This window comes from Mus pahari, chromosome 2 (genome assembly GCF_900095145.1).
Source record: "Mus pahari chromosome 2, PAHARI_EIJ_v1.1, whole genome shotgun sequence".
NCBI classification, from domain to species: Eukaryota; Metazoa; Chordata; class Mammalia; order Rodentia; family Muridae; genus Mus; species Mus pahari.
The window spans coordinates 74,664,203-74,680,354 of record NC_034591.1 but is presented as its reverse complement, the minus strand read 5'-3'; the positions used below and the strand labels follow the sequence as shown (position 1 = coordinate 74,680,354).

General features: G+C 40.2%; 1 protein-coding gene across 4 annotated transcripts in view; it reads left to right on the top strand.

The window, feature by feature from the left end:
• The window catches only part of Pde1c (phosphodiesterase 1C), a 446,341-nt gene extending 437,030 nt beyond the window's left edge, over positions 1-9,311 (top strand). For 3 of the 4 annotated variants that reach the window (XM_029534988.1, XM_021191845.2, XM_029534984.1), the window contains one exon: positions 9,112-9,311. In XM_029534988.1, coding sequence (XP_029390848.1) covers positions 9,112-9,281 — 170 coding nt within the window. In that variant the 3' untranslated portion in view covers positions 9,282-9,311. The remainder of the gene's footprint in view (positions 1-9,111) is intronic. The other variant, XM_029534987.1, reaches the window with a different exon arrangement.
• Positions 9,312-16,152: the final 6,841 nt, after the last annotated feature.

The window sequence follows — 16,152 nt, the reverse complement described above, 5'->3', positions numbered from 1 at the left end:
AAAAAAAAAAAAAAAAAAAAAAAAAAAAAAAAAAGAAGCCAGGGTTGTGGGCGAGACCCACAGATAGAAGCCAGGGTTGCAGGCGAGACCTACAGATAGATAGAAGCCAGGGTCGCAGGCGAGGCCTACAGATAGATAGAAGCCAGGGTCGCAGGCGAGGCCTACAGATAGATAGAAGCCAGGGTCGCGGGCGAGACCTACAGATAGATAGAAGCCAGGGTTGCGGGCGAGACCTACAGATAGAAGCCAGGGTCACGGGGGAGACCTACAGATAGAAGCCAGGGTCGCAGCAACTGTGTAAAGCAAAGGTTCACTGCAGCTGTAGACCTGAAGCTTGTGAAGGGATGGACTCACTTCTTCTTATTAAAAAAGTCATAGGCAGTGACTCTAGGTATGATGACACTGCAGAAGTAATGGAGAAATGCTGGTTTCTGTTAACACTGATATCATTGCCAGCGAGTGCATAGTTAAAGTAAGTCATTTATTTTTTAAAGGCAGCACTTGTGAAGGTTACTGAGTGTGGCACACAGTAGTTTGTTCATTCATTTAAGCATTTCTCTGCACCAGCTATTATCAATATTGGTTACATCAGGGAATGCAAATGTGTGTGCACATTGTCCCGCCCAGGGATGTAGACGTGAAGGACTGAAGAGGGTATGGAGTAAAGAAATGTCTAAAACAAACAACCACACCCACAGAGAGTGACTCAAGCATTTCTGTGTCTCAGTGTAAGGAATGCACTGTCTCAGGAATCAGGATGGGTCCTGTCATTTTCATAGTCTCCCCACAATCTACTAATTACATCTAGATTAGAAATCAGGATCGGAGCTCCATCTCCTCATTGGTTGTCTGAGCATTCTTCCCATCAGAATCTCTAGCATCTTTTTAGGTCCTTCTCAGAGTCATTGAGTGAACATCCATCTTTTTACTTGCTTATCTCAAAATGTATTTTGGGTATTCTTCCCTGCTTAGGATACCATATAATTTTTGAAAAGTGATTTTCTTGAGAAGTTAAGTGGTATGTTATCTGACAAATGCAAAGAAATGCAAAGAAATAGAATCTCTTCATTTTGTGGTGAGATCATTCAGGTGTAAATTGTATATAGGGAATTTGATAAATTTTCAATACTGTTATAAGAAAATCAAGAGAAAAGACTCCATGATAAAACACCCTAGTCTACCAAGCTCATTTATCATGTAATGATTGTCACCAAATACCTACTATGTATTCACTGCAAAGAACCAGCTTGTATATTCTCCCTGGTATACAACCTCTTGAAGTTTTCATAACATCCATGGAAAGAAGTTACCACTTTCCCCACATCATAGTATAGTTGAAAAGAAAAAAAAATAGCCCTTCATGGAGGAGACCCTTAGGGTCTCAGATAGAGTAGTAATGGCCCCAGTTCTTTGTGCCTTCAGGCCAATACTTCTCCTATAATACCACCCACTACTTCCATAGAGGAGAAATTCATGAGTCTTTTCTGCCATAGATCTCATCACAAAGTCTGTATCATGTAATGTTGATGAAGAGGGATAAGAACAGTTCTGGATGCATGAATCAGACCCAGTCATGTACCCCATAGATGTCTCTAACCCTAAATACTGCCATACACCACTTCACAATGGAGATTCATTCCCGGGGATATGTCATTAAATGATTTCAGTGTGTGCACACCATGCAGAATTCTTACATAAACCTCAGTGGTATAGCTTGCTAACACACCTGGGCTGTATGGATTATTCCATTTTATATGCAGCCTATTGTTAACTAAAGCATCATTATATGATGCATGACTATATTATAGATGACTTTTTTCCTTTCAAAATGAGCTCTGCTCATGTATGGTTCTTAACCTTGGCTCGACATGAATATCACTAGATAGCTTTCCCGAATGCAAGCTTTCCATTTTCACCTCAGAGCTCTTTGGTCTTTCTGAGGAAAAGGCAAAATCTATAGACTGTGAGTTGGATTCTCATTTTCTTGGGGTAGTCTTTGGAAAGCCAAGATCTTTAAAAATGTAGTCATTCTATTGTTTAATATGAAATACAACTCGAAGATTCAAAAATAAAGTGTCACTTTAGACAACTTCATTTAATGTGTGTTGATGAAGAGTAATTTTCTGGTTTGGCTAATGTAAAATCCTGTGTGTACAAAAGGGCAGGATACCTGTGAGCCTGGCTTCAGGCTAATGCTTCCACATCCTGGGATGTATATAAGCTGAAAATCTATAGAGGATACTCCTGGCAATAACAAATCTGCCAGACAATTCTATATCTTCATCTCAGGAAATGCAGAAAAACTGCTAGGGAAGGAGCATTCCTTCCTTGAGTTCCAGTGCTGGCTGCTTTTGGACCCGTGGTTCTTTGCATTCTCAGTACTGACTTCTGAAGTGAGCGCTAATTCGTTTCTAGTACTGAGATGAGAAGGTGAAACAAGGCTCTCATGTCACATGACTACAGGGCCAAAGCTGAATCTGTCTACCTTCTAAAGATGGCAGAGCTGCAAATAAGATTGTGGAGATACAAATCAGGAAGAATCCTGGTGAGATTAAGGTAGGAGTTCCTGCGCTCTGGAACTGTGGTGGTGTAAAGACAGCAGAGGCTCAGTCTGCCCCACAGACTCTGCTCTGTCTGCTTGCACTAAACGTGAACACCGGTAGGTTTGTTTTGTTTTGTTTTGTTTTGTTTTGTTTTGTTTTGTTTTGTTTTGTTTTGAAGCTCTTCATGTGTGAAGCTCTTCATTGACAGACAGGGGAGGAACCAATAAGGACAGTTTCACCTAAGGTCCCAAGCTTGCCTGGCATGGTGACTTGTTTCCACTGGCCCAAACTTGGAACACATGCCAGCATTCTAGCCTGTGGAGGGGAGACACGAGAAGAAAACAGTTACTTTGGGGCCTCCATCAGGATCTCTTTGAGCCATACACACAGAGGACATTTGTTTTAAGAAGCATTATTATAGTTGTATGTGGGGGTGGGGGATGGGTGGGGGCGGTGTACTGCAGAACTCAGCATATGCCACAAGTGTTGTAGGTTCAGTAATACTTAAAGGGGGTAGTTTTAACTTGGCATTCTAAGCCTGTTATAGCAAATATTAAAACTAAATTTGGGCCAACATACTTATCCATGTAGCAGGAAAGGTCTGAAGTCTGTTTGGATGTGAATCAAGGCTCCAGACTTCCTTCATCATAGTTGCTATGTAAATCTATTAAGCCTCAGTTTCCATACCACAGTGACCCTAGTGCTTGCTTATAGGCAGGTGTGAACTGAGGTATGTATTAAACTAATTCATATTAAATTCTCAGCATGGTACCTTGTACAGTTAGTAAGCATTATATGTCAGTTATCATAATCATATCTAAATTCAACAGCTGTATAAATTTGATGTGTAAACAAATTTAATCTGTTTTCTGGAGCAAAGAATATGTGCGCTAGTTTATGAGAGGAGAGAGGGGAAGGGAGGGAGGTGGGAGGAGAGGAAAGGAAAGGAAAAGAGAGGAGAGAGGAAGAGACAGGAGAGAGAGAGAGAGAGAGAGAGAGAGAGAGAGAGAGAGAGAGAGAGAGAACAGAAGAGAGAAGAGNAGAGAAGAGAAGAGAAGAGAAGAGAAGAGAAGAGAAGAGAAGAGAAGAGAAGAGAAGAGAAGAGAAGAGAAGAGAAGAGAAGAGAAGAGAAGAGAAGAGAAAAGAGAAGAGAAGAGAAGAGAAGAGAGAAGAAAGCCATGGGCACTATTTGGGAGGGAGGAATGTATTTATGAAAATAAGGAGGGTTAAATGAGAGTTGATGCTCCAAAAAGAGCATTGCTTTATGAAAATCAAAGATCATGTGTAATTGTAAAATAAAGAATAATAGGTAATGATGTATAGTTTTTGTCTTGAGTTTGTCTTTTACTGATTGTATGCAAAAGTGACCTCTAAATCAACACTGTTTGCAGGTGTGTGTAAGCCTGAGTCAAAATCTCCATCAGCTGATACTATCGTTTTGTGCAAGTCATTTGCTGTAAGAGGAGAAAGTATTATTTCACTGTGTCCACTAGTGGAAGAAGTGTTAACCATGCTGATAAAACACATGGAAAGTGGGGTCTGTTCCCTATTTGGTTCTTCTTTGCCCAGAGAAGGTGACTGTACAATTGGGTTCAACTGTAGTGAATGGCAGTTATTGAAAGGAAGAGAATTAGGTCCCTTCTAAGAGCCCAGAAACAGGCCAAAGATGAATAAAAACTTACCCTTCAGGAGGGCACCTAGAACCCCAGAAGAAAGATCAACACAGCATTCAAGATAGTGCCCCTGTGCCTGCCCTGCTGTCATGCCTTGCCATCAAATGTTGATCCCTGCATAGGAGAAAAGCAAAAGTGCACACAAACAGTATTGGGCACAGCCTCCCCCCTTCCCCATATTGAGTGGAGGTGACAGCAGGCATGCACGCATTTCATAGCTCCATGGGGAGCTGATCTCTACCAGTAGGTTCAGGCTATTTGCAGTTGGTGGCAAGCAGAGTTTTTGTTCTGACAATCAGAATTCTAGCAAATGGTAAATGTTCCTTTATGCTGTGAAGTGGGAAATTCAATAATACTTTGGCTGAGTTCATGCTGAGTTGTGAAAATAGGATGAATATGAAGAGGGACTGTGACTCAAAAGACATAAATCAGTGAGCCCAAGCCTGAGCTCTTGATCTGAGACTCTCAGCCCTCCCTTCCCTATCCTCCTGGGTCACGGCAATGTTTTTATGCTTGTTCTAGATGTATTGGGAGTGGGAATGGTGGTGGGTATAATACTTGTTTACCCTAAACCATGGGATTAAGCATTCTGAGAGCTTAAATGTGACCATTCTAACAATAAACAGGGGAATTTATTATTGTGTCACAACAGACCCATTTTCTGACAGCTTTCACTGTGTGAAGATATCTCCAAGCAGTTCGGCCTGGGCATTAAGAAGCCTGGGAAGAGCAACTTATAAGAATGCCTCTTCTTGTAAGTGATTCATAAGTTCCGGGGTAGACCCAGAAAGGCTGCCCACCAGGGCAGGGATTTCTGTTCTTTTCAGTTACACCAGCAGCACACAGCATATGTTCTAAGAAACCAGTAGCTAAATATTAATCTTCGACTTCAAAAAGTGTACTGAGCAAGACTTTCTGGGGGTCTAGTGGGAAAACCCCAGGGGACATTGGGTTATCGAATTTTCTCTCTGGTGCATTCTTGTAGAGTTGACAGATGATTCCATAGAAGAAATGCTTAGTTATGTTTCTTTTGTAAAATTACAACACTAACCGTCAATCAAAGCAAATGTTCATGCTGCATAGACATAACCATGGCCTTGAGCTGATATTTATATTTATATTTTCCTATGGACATGATAATATGCTTTGTGGTGATAAGATTCAGTTAGGGGCTGGAGAGGTAGCTCAGAGATTAAGAACACTTGCTGGTCTTACAGAGGACCCAGGTTCAAGTCCCAGGACCCACAAAACAGTTCACAATTGTCTGTAACTGTAGCTCCAGAAAATCTGATAACCTCTTCTAGTCTGAGGGTACCAAACACATGTTTGGTACACAGACATACATGTAGGCAAAACAGTGATACATGTAAAAAAAAATATATATATATATATGTTTAAAGTCAGAGTTATTGTTCATTATTATGTGATAATAATCACATAAGCCTCTATTTTTGCTAACAAACACCTGTCCCATATATTCATGATATTACAGTGCTGTGTTTTATTAAATAAAAACTGAGAATTTATTTAAATATATTTCTATTTTTTTATTTAGTGTGTGTGTGTGTGTGTGTGTGTGTGTGCCATGGCTTAGGTGTTGTATTCAAAAAGATAACTTGTAGTAGTAGTTTCCTTCTCCCACTGTGTGGGTTCCAGGGATTGAAGTCAGGTCAACAAGCTAGTTAGCTCAGTCATATTGCTGGCCCGAAACATGACAATTTAATGTATCATATTTAATAGTAGTTTGTGTCTCACTGTATGTGAGTATATGTGGTGTATGTGTATAGAGGGTGCTTATCATAGGAGCATTTGTGGAGACCAGAGATGTCTTCCTCTATTTCTCCGATATTACTTTTTGAGGCAGTGTCTCTCACTGAACCTAGAATTTGCTATTCCTTCTAGACTGAATGTCCAGGGAGACTCTGGGATTGACATGTCTCTGTCCCACCAGAACTGGGCATCTATACTTGTTTGTCACTGTACCAGGCTTCTCTGTGGAAGCTAGGGATCTGAACTTGGGCCTAACAGTTGCAGAGATTTGCTCATTGAGCCATCTGCCCAACACCCCGCATGTAACAAAAGATGTGCTGAGAGGGTATTTCTGAGAACTGCTTTAGGTGTTTAACAGAAGTGTCTCTTAGCTTGAAGTCCTTTCAACCCTCTTAGTTAGGTGCCATTTCTCTTTGGTCTTTAGGAAAAGCAGGAGTGGCCTGCAGAGAGAGCTGGTGCTTGGGCAATCAGCTGCACCACCTCTGATCCTCAAGGCTTCTCACCTAATTATCACCACCTCTGATCCTCAAGGCTTCTCACCTAATTATCGTATTGGCTTTGTCCTTACTGACAACATTATTCCTCTCCCTATGTCCGTTAGCTAAACAGACTTTCAGGAGGAACAAGAAGGAGTGGCGGGAGACTAGAACAGAGAAGAGAGAACCTAATCCGTTCTTCATCTTTTCTCCTCACTGAACTGCCGGTTAGATGATGGACTCCATCATCATCTAAGCCCATTCACATCTTCCTGCTTCTCACTTGCCACTCTTTCCTTTTCTCTGTTCTAGGATCACCCAGGAAAACGCATGCGTGCGTGGTGTCTCCTTAGCTCCTCTTGGCTCTGTGGCTTCTCAGTCTCTCAGGCTCCTTTGCTTTACCTGTCAGGTGTTTTGTGGCTGTCTACCGGTTGGCGTTATCTGCTGTTTGCTTACTCTTAGAATGGGGTTATATAAGTTTTACTTTCATCACAAAATATTAACTCCTGTCACGTAAAGTCAAGAATATGCTGTTAAGAGGATTTATGTCATGTTTTTGTCTCCTGGATGAGGCTACATTGGTCATATTTCTTCCCTGTGACTGCTCTTTCATCCCTTCTTAGGATACATATTCTTTGGAAGGATGTCAGCATGTCCAATCTACACTAAAATTCCCCCTCCTCCTCTTCTTCTTCCTCCTCCCCTCTCCTCCTCCTCCCCTCTTCCTCTTCTTCCTTTTCCTCCTCCTTTTCTTCTTCTCTCTCTTTTTTTTTTGGTACTTGTGAATTTTATGTTTCTATAGTGGTATCCAAGTCCACTGTGTGTATACTGTGCTTAGTTCTATAGCAAGCTATTGCTATAAGATGTGCTTTTTTCCATCATTGGAGAGTGGTATTTGAAATAAAAATGTACATATAAGATTGGTTTTCTGCTGCTATAGCCTCAAAGCCTGCAATTTTTCTAGGTCTGATAAAGAAATGCACATGTATGCACTTAACTATGTAAGCACTCCTATTTATAAATGCTGTTATATGTAGCCATCAATATCTCTGCAATGAATTTGTATTGATTTCACCAAGTCTAATCAATGACCTTTGGATCATGCTAGCCTCCTCCTCTTGCTTAGCTGCTAACACCTTCATGGATAATTTTTGTCATCTGTTCTCATTTTATATACAAGTTTTCAATTTTAGATAATTGTAGAGTAGAATTGGAATTGTTCACCTGCCCCTGTCTGAGAAGCATCTATATCAACCAGAATGCATAGTGTATATGTAGCTCCTCTGGCCCTTTTGCTCTTAGAGCCTGCTTATAAGCAGTTATTCAGGTGGTCCTCTAGCTTCCTGTCCCCTGCAGGCTCATTGTTACTTAAATTAGCAGGGATGTCAGATTTTTTGCAGTGCATTCTGGGACCCTAATAACCTCAATGCCTTTTTAAAAAATTGCATACATTAGAGATCTCTCCTATAAAAGTTTATGAGTTTTGACAAATAGTGTCAGAATCTACTAGTAGTATATAGAATGGTTTTACTCCCATAGAATTCCAACTGCTTACCTATTTATTCTTCTCTCCTCACTTTAATAATGTCACATCCAGTGATCTTTTTATTGTCTCCATAGTTCTGTGGGTTTTTTTTCCCCCTTCAAGCTTATCCTATAAGTACAATCACATAGTATCACTACCTTTGCAGACTGGTTTCTTTCTCTTAGCATCGTGTATTTAAGATGTGTCTACATCTTCATATGGCTTGATCACTCATTTATTTTTATCAATTATAGTACCATTATATATGCCTATTACAATGTATTTATCCATTAGCCCATTAAAAGTCATCTTGGCTTTGTACATTCAAGTGATATGTGAATATAGTCTTTCCAATTAGTTGAGTAAACTAATTGAAAAAATTAAAAAGTATATTGCATTTATGGTAAAGTCTGTGTCCAGCTTCATGAAATTGCTAATCTCTCTTTCAGAGCAGCTGCAACATTTTCACTCCCGTCAGCAGGAAGAAGCATTCTAAGTGTCTTGGACTTTGGCATTAAGTAGAATGTAGTAGAATATTGCTTTTTTATTTACAATTCTTCAGTGTTCACATTTTGTCCTATCACATTTGATATATGTATCTTCTGTACTTAGGAGTTTATTCATTTTGGCACTGAATTGTTTCCTTCCACTGAATTTTAAGAGTTCTTTGTACATATTGATATTAGATATTTATAGATATCTTGCAAATATTTTCTTGGAGGTGTGCTTTTAGTTAGTACTTTGGGAGTAGGTGGCATTTCTCTAGCCCCCAAAGCTTACACACAGTGCTAAATGTTGTGAGCAATGGATATGTCACTGCTCACCATGGTCACCTTGCTTCCACTTGCTCCCCACACCTTTTCATAAGTTCATCCATTCATTGCCACGTAAATGTTATATACAGCTACCACTGCCCATCTCTAGCAGTTTCTTGTCTTTATTGGGTTTAAAGTTAATAGCTAAGTTTGATATTGTGCTTATTCAATCAGTTAGAAATTTAATCCTTTTCATTTTCTGGCTTGGAGGAGACATACAAGTCAAAGAGGAACACAGCCGCCATGTCTATGTCCAGTCAAGTCTCTCTGAATTTAATGGTTGTCTGTCTTCCTTTCCATGGTCTCCAGTCATCAAGCCTCCTTTGCGTCACTTTAAGCGTCCTGCTTATGCATCTAGCTCCTACGCACCTTCTGCCCCAAAGAAAACTGATGATCATCCCGTAAGATACAAGATGCTGGATCAGCGGATCAAGATGAAAAAGATCCAGAACATCTCTCATCACTGGAACAAAAAATAGGGCAAGTATAAGAGCAGAGGGAGTGCCTCTCAGCACCTAACAGATGCACCAGGACACGCCTCTGAGGTCAAACACTACTGTGGCTGACCCTGAGAGTCAAAGTGAAGTCTGCCTGACATTCCCCTCAGTCATTCTCTTATAGATCACCAGTCACTACATTTCAGAGTCAATAAAGACTCCAGCAAAAAGCTAGTAAATGGTAGGCTTACTTGATTTTACTGTATAGGCCTTTAAAAGCTGTAAGTTGCACCCAAATTAAAAATGATGTATCTTATCCTGAAAAATAAAATTCTTCCCACTGACCTGTTTTCATCCCCTAGAGATGATTTACCCTTACACGAACACTGCCTCAATAACCATCAGGGATAAGAAATGTATGACTAAAAATAACTTTTTCAATTAAAATGATGTTATTTTGTGAAATCAAAATATAACTACACCATTTTCCCCTTTATATTCCCTTCTTCCAAACCCTTACATACACACTTGTTCTTTCTCAAAAGCATGACTTTTTGGGTTTTTATATGTTATATATCACATATATCTTATATATATTACTAAATATAATTATAATCTGCTCAGTCCCTGTGCTACTTGTATGTATGTGTATCAGAGACCATTTGTTTGGACAAAAAGTTAATGTGTTTTTCCCTGGGAAAAAAACTAATTTTCTCCCACTCTCAGCATTCCTTAATTGATTATACTTCTTTGTCTAGGGTTGCAACCCCCCAAGATTTCCCTGCTTCATGTTCGCATGTCTGTTAGTGTTGTCCAATTTTAAACTCACTGATTTAAAATTTAAAGTACTTACTCAAAATTCAAGCAAATGTGTGACTTTGAAAGCCAACACATTCAAAACAAATGTTCTTCTCCTGAGCACAACAATCTTAGGGGAAAGATGGGTGGTGGGTTGCTTTCTTCATTGATTTTACAGAATTCAGACTTAGAAAATAGATCCTTGTGAGGGCAGAGGAGGGGGAGAGAGAGGGGGAAAAGAGGGAGAGGGAGGGGGGATGGAGAGGGAGAGGGAGATTTTGATTTCTGGTTGCGGCTCATTCCTAGCAGCTTAAATGTACTTTGGGAGATTTGAGTTTCCTAGCTATACATTTGGCTCAATTCACTGTCATCCTTCCCCTCTGTCAGAGTACCCAGGAATACATGAAGGGCCTGTCGCTCGAAGACTCCAGGCACCAGATCTACCACAGGGGAATATGGTTTTGTGGAACTGAGGCAGGAAGCTGTAACCTGATAAACCTAAAGTTATTTCCTCATTTCCAGCCTTGCCTCCCAGAGCCTAGAGATGCTTTTAAATGAAACTTTAGCTCAACAGAATGCCCACCCTAAGATCTTGGGGTTTCCACCTGCTTTCCTCGTGGTTGGTGGGACAGAAATCATCCTAAGTCACCTCTTGTTGGCATGCCATTGTTAGCTTTTCTGTAACTTTACCAAGAAGATTTACTTTGAGACTAAAATCATAGAGATGCAAGGGAATTCTCACGCTTGGAGATGGCATCTGAAGGTTCCGTTGGTTTTAAGACAAGCCTGTTCTGCCTGAGGCGTACTTCAGGTCCTTGGACTTTCCGTGTGACATTTTCAAGTCTCAGTTTATTTAACCTACTACTTTTGTGATGGAGATGGACTATGGGTTTCAGGAAGCTATTGCCACACCTGGTGACTGAGAAGCATTAGTGCAGGGCATTCCATATTTAGGAAAGCAAGGAGCCTTTTGTGATAGTCACAGAATCCTGGCTTGATTGCTGAGAGTTTAGTTCATTTCCACAGACCATAATTACACAAGAAATAAGCTCCCATGTCCAGTGAGCACTGATAATGTTGGGCAGCTCATATGTAATGTAGTTTGTTCAGATAATTGCTATACAAGCGAGAAATCACTGTGACTTTTTGTTATGGAAGACAATTACAATTCTTAGTTCCCTACCCAGTACTTGAGCAAGAAAAGATATCTGCAGCTTGGAAGAGCACCTGCATCTGGATTAGTTTAACTCACAGGCAATGCCTACTTGGTACTATGCAGAAACTTTCATGCTGAATGCAAAGAGCCACTTTGACTACACACTGACAAGGTTTGGGGAACCTTTCCTGTCTCTTAAAAGTTCCTGACTTGGGTTTCGGGCCTCAGTGGAGCTGCTCTTTCATAGTTGATTGAGGGTAGGGTGTTAAGGATGTTTGTTCTTTCTGTGTTTTTTTCTCTTAAGATGTGATTTATTTTTCGACCTTTGCTAAAATTTTAGTTCAATAAACATTCATATGTGGAGAGTCTACATTGCTTATAAATGCCTACTATGTTTTACAAGCAGAAATGAAGATTATATTCTTATAGCAAATAAAAAAATGCTTTGAATGGACTTCCTTGGCTATGTGTCATCTTTTTCTTCTTAGAATTTTGCAATTTACTTGAAAAGTAGCCCCCTCCCCATCCCCAGGTTGGCAGTACTCAGAATCGTTCATCTTGTTAAGGTGAATAGTGTGACTCATCTCTTTCAGTTTATAAATTTGTGTAGACAGATTATTATAATTTTATAATCTTTTCATCCATTCAGACTCAATAAGTTAATTTGCTAATAGCAGAATCCTACAATGGGGCTACTCAGTAGGAGAAGACCTGTGTCACCCACATACTTGTCACTTCACGGCAAGCTGCCTAGCTAGTGCTTAGGAACTGGGCTTTGGAGTTAGGAAAACTCATTTGTAAACCCTGGATCTGCCTTTAGTTTCCTCAGTAACTGAGTTACTTAATCATTTCCAACTTTGCAATAAAGTGAAGATAATAATAAGACCTTGCCCAGCATAGTGTGGGGTTGGCTAGAGAGAACAAACTGCAATTATTAGCTTTTATTCCTTATGGAGAGAGGAACGCCAGCCTGAGAAAGAAATAAGACCACTAGTGAGAGAACAACGTCCCTCACAGGTTCTCTGACATGACATAGGTGTTCATCCTCACCTGCCGTTACAGGGAGTTCACGTTCATGTGGCTATTTGCACATCATACTGTATTAAAGGCTTTCATGTATTCCTCCATATGGTAGAAACACAAAATCCGTACCCCAACACTCCCTTGCTTTGTATCTCCCACACTGAGCCTCCCTCCAACTGTTACAGTTGTGTGCTACTATGACTTCCTACTTCCTATGAAATCCCCGACCACCCCCTACATCATGTCTTTTATAGGATCTACCCTTCTGTCCTTCATTCCACTGAATCCCAGCCCAGTTGCTTTGTTTCTCTAATGTACCCTATAGCTCAACTGTACAGAACTTGTCCTGAAGGCTCAACATGATTCAGATAACAGTCCCTTGCAGGGTGTCTTGCTGACTGTGGGTCCTTTAGGGACATATTTGCCTCTACCTTCTTGGACTTGTACTGTCACCTGTTTGCTCTGGCACTGAGCCTAAAATTCTCATGAATGTGTAGAGCAACCCATTTTTCATCCATTACATGACACACGTTCTGGGTATTTTTAAAGCATACTCTAGAAAACAATTGACATCATTTTATGCCTCATTTCTGAAACCACAAAGAATTCACAGAATCTTCACAATGGCAACTTTCTTTTACTATGAGTCAAGTCTTGGGTAGGAAAAAATCAGAATAACTGCCCCCTCTCTTCTATTCCCAACCTCTGACCACAATCAACTTCAGGAGTTCTAGTTGTTTCTTTTCCATACAGTTATTAAACTTATGTATACAATGTCAAGTCATTGACCATCACTAAGAGAACATTAAACTCTACTGCTTCCTCCCATAACTGTCATGTATGTGCACACCCACGGAACACGCCAGCAGTTGAGAGTCCAGCTCTCATTGTTGAGGTTTTGGTTTCCCCATGGGATAAGATGTGTTTGTGGGGTTGATGACTCCTAATTTTGAGTCTATGATTTCTATCTACAGTCCCATTCCTAGGACAAATGGCAGGTTATTTGTTTTTCTGCAAAGTGACAGCTTGTTTCCCAATGGATACCAGCTTTGCTTGACAAATTATCTTTTATTTGTTTCTAATGAACAGTTTCTATTGAGCTAATACCTTGATTTATAGGAAGTCTGTTGAAAACTCGAAAGAAGAATTTCCTAGAACTAGGGTTTGAGAATTCATGAAAGAATAATGATATGCTTCCTTGTATGGTGTTGGGTATACACCCCAGTAACAACCACAAAGCTAGTTGAAGCAAGAGACAGCCCTTTTATGCCAGAGATAAAATGGGATTGTCAGGAGAGGCACTCTTTTCAAGACTGATTTAAGACTTATAAATATCAATTATCCTTTTATTACAACAAAGGTTCTACAAAGCTGCTTTAGAGGGATGACAAGGGATGGTGACAATGGCCTCCTGCTCTTTCCTTCACTTATGCTCATGCTCAGCTTCTCTGTGACTTTTCCATGGCTTAGACACCTGAATAAGGTGTTCAGCTACTCCTGGCATAGGGAAATACCTCATCTATAGATCAGTAGCTGCCCTTTTAGCCACATCTTTCATAGCACGCTGGTTAAAAATCTGAAATGTTAAGACATAAAGGTAAAAGGATATGAAGCAGATGTAACAGCAGAAGTAAATATACTTAAAGTGCTAGAGATTACAATGATAAAACAGAGCTCTAGCACAATAGATTTAAAGTGGTTTAATTGTTTTTAAGTATCTTCTAGGAGCCAGAGTCTTTAGTATATACTACCATATTTAATAAGTAAATCTGTCTGGGAAGACTTAACTCTCTTATTACTAATTAAGACTCCAAAATTTTGTAGTGGGCCAAAATGGGTTGTGTGCCTCAGTGGTATAGAATATGCCTGCAGTGCATATGGTTGTAGATTTGAGCCACCGCCCTGTAATAAAGCTATCTATAGAGGTGTATATGTAGATATTTTTGCAGAGAAAAGTTAAAGTGTAGGTCAAATAGAGATCTTCCCATTGCATGGCTCCGTATCATCATGTTGCTTCACAGATTCTTCATGTTCTCCTTTTGCAAATGTCAAACCTGCTTGCCGGTATCACAAACCTTCTGTAGTCCAGCCATACTCAAATCATTATAGCATGAAATTCAACTCCAGTTCTTTCCGATACAATAGATTGCTAGTTTCTCTCATTCTTTCATTCAAACTGTTCCCTTTATTACAGCTATGCTGTACACTTGGCCTTCCGTATGTCTGGGCTCTACTTTCATGGATTCAACCAGCTATAGAGTGAAGACATTCAGGGGGAAAAAAGTGCCTATTTTAAATATGAGCATATTTCCTTTTCCCTTATTTTATTCTCTACACAGTATAATATAATGACCATTTACATTTAACTTATATTCTATTAGATATTTTCTTAAGTAATCAAGAGATGATTTATATTATACAGGAATATTGTATAAGCTACGTGTAAATACTGTATCATTTTCTATGAAACTTGGTCACTTGCAGACTCTGGTGTTGGTGGCATCAAGAAACCAGTGCTTTGTCGATCCAGAGGGTGCTGATATTACCATTCATAAATCTTGCCTATATCTTCTATACACCATTGTTCATTGAATGCATGTAACTTGCCTCTTATCAGTTAATCCAAATGAATGACTCTTTTCTCAAGGTCCTCGACACAGTCAGTGTGGGGGATACTCTCTGTTGATCCCTTCTTCCCACCCTGGTTAGATGATTTTATAGCACCTTCTCCAGCAACTCACAAGTACCATGTTTCCTCTCTTCTGTAAGCCAGCCTTTGTCTCCGAGTCATTCTCCCCTGTCTGCTGACAAAACAGCCTTGCATTCCATTTTCACAGAGAATCAGCAAGAAGACCAACTCAACTGTTGAATAAATAGCCTTCCAAACCATCCTGATGTCCCCATAGACAAGTGTCCATGGACCGTCCTGTAGCCTGCCCTAAGGCTGCTCTCAGGATTTCAGCCAGTGAGCCCTCACTATTATTTGCCTGTGTGGAGTACGAGCTCCTCATCTGCTTCTCTCTCCTTCCTTCTCTATCCTGTTGCTATGTCTCTGCCCCTTTCTTCTAAAATTCTCCTCACAAATTGTATCCTTTCTCAGAATTTAAATTATTCTTGATCTCCAAGGCTATAAGCCCTTCCCCTGACTTCTGTTCTTCGCTATCCACATTACCAACTCCTGGTTGGAATTCTTCATTTGAGAGCTTTAGATGAACTGTTAGCCATATTCTTAGATTTCACTGCAAGTCCCACACTGTCCTCTTCCTGGTGTCTGCATGTCTTCATACAGTCATTGTCCTTGCTGCCTTTTGAGAACTCATGTCTCATTTATGTTTCTTAGCCTTCACGTTTATCACTGGTCATGATTCTTCTCTCTAGGAGTCTATGACACTCTCTGGGTTCCTTCCTTAAAATTTAGAACATTCTGTTGCAAGAAGATACTGCCTCCAAGAAACAGAAAATCCACTTTCCAGTGATCAATACCAGAAGCTTCATTTGAAGAAATAAGTTTGCCATCTCCCCTCTCAACCAGTGGACTCCTCATACCAGTGGGCTCCTCATAGATTGCAAGAAAACACTAGTCCACAAGTTCACAGGCTCTAAGTGAGGTCTTGGTAATCCTGATAGAGTCTCAGATAGAGTCTTGATTGGCCCTCCCACCCCACCCCATACTCCCTTATCATACCCAGCATAAAGAAACATTTGAATTCAGATACAACAAGCTCAGGAAGAATATGGTTCCCCGTAATGAATAAGCAAGTGAAAAAGATATTACTGCCCCTTCCCTGGAGGGCAGAGTTGTTTGCAACAACAGCCCTTACTTTCTGCACAGGATTTTTTCCTTTCCTTTCCTTTCCTTTCCTTTCCTTTCCTTTCCTTTCCTTTCCTTTCCTTTCCTTTCCTTTCCTTTCCTTTCCTTTCCTTTCCTTTCCCTTT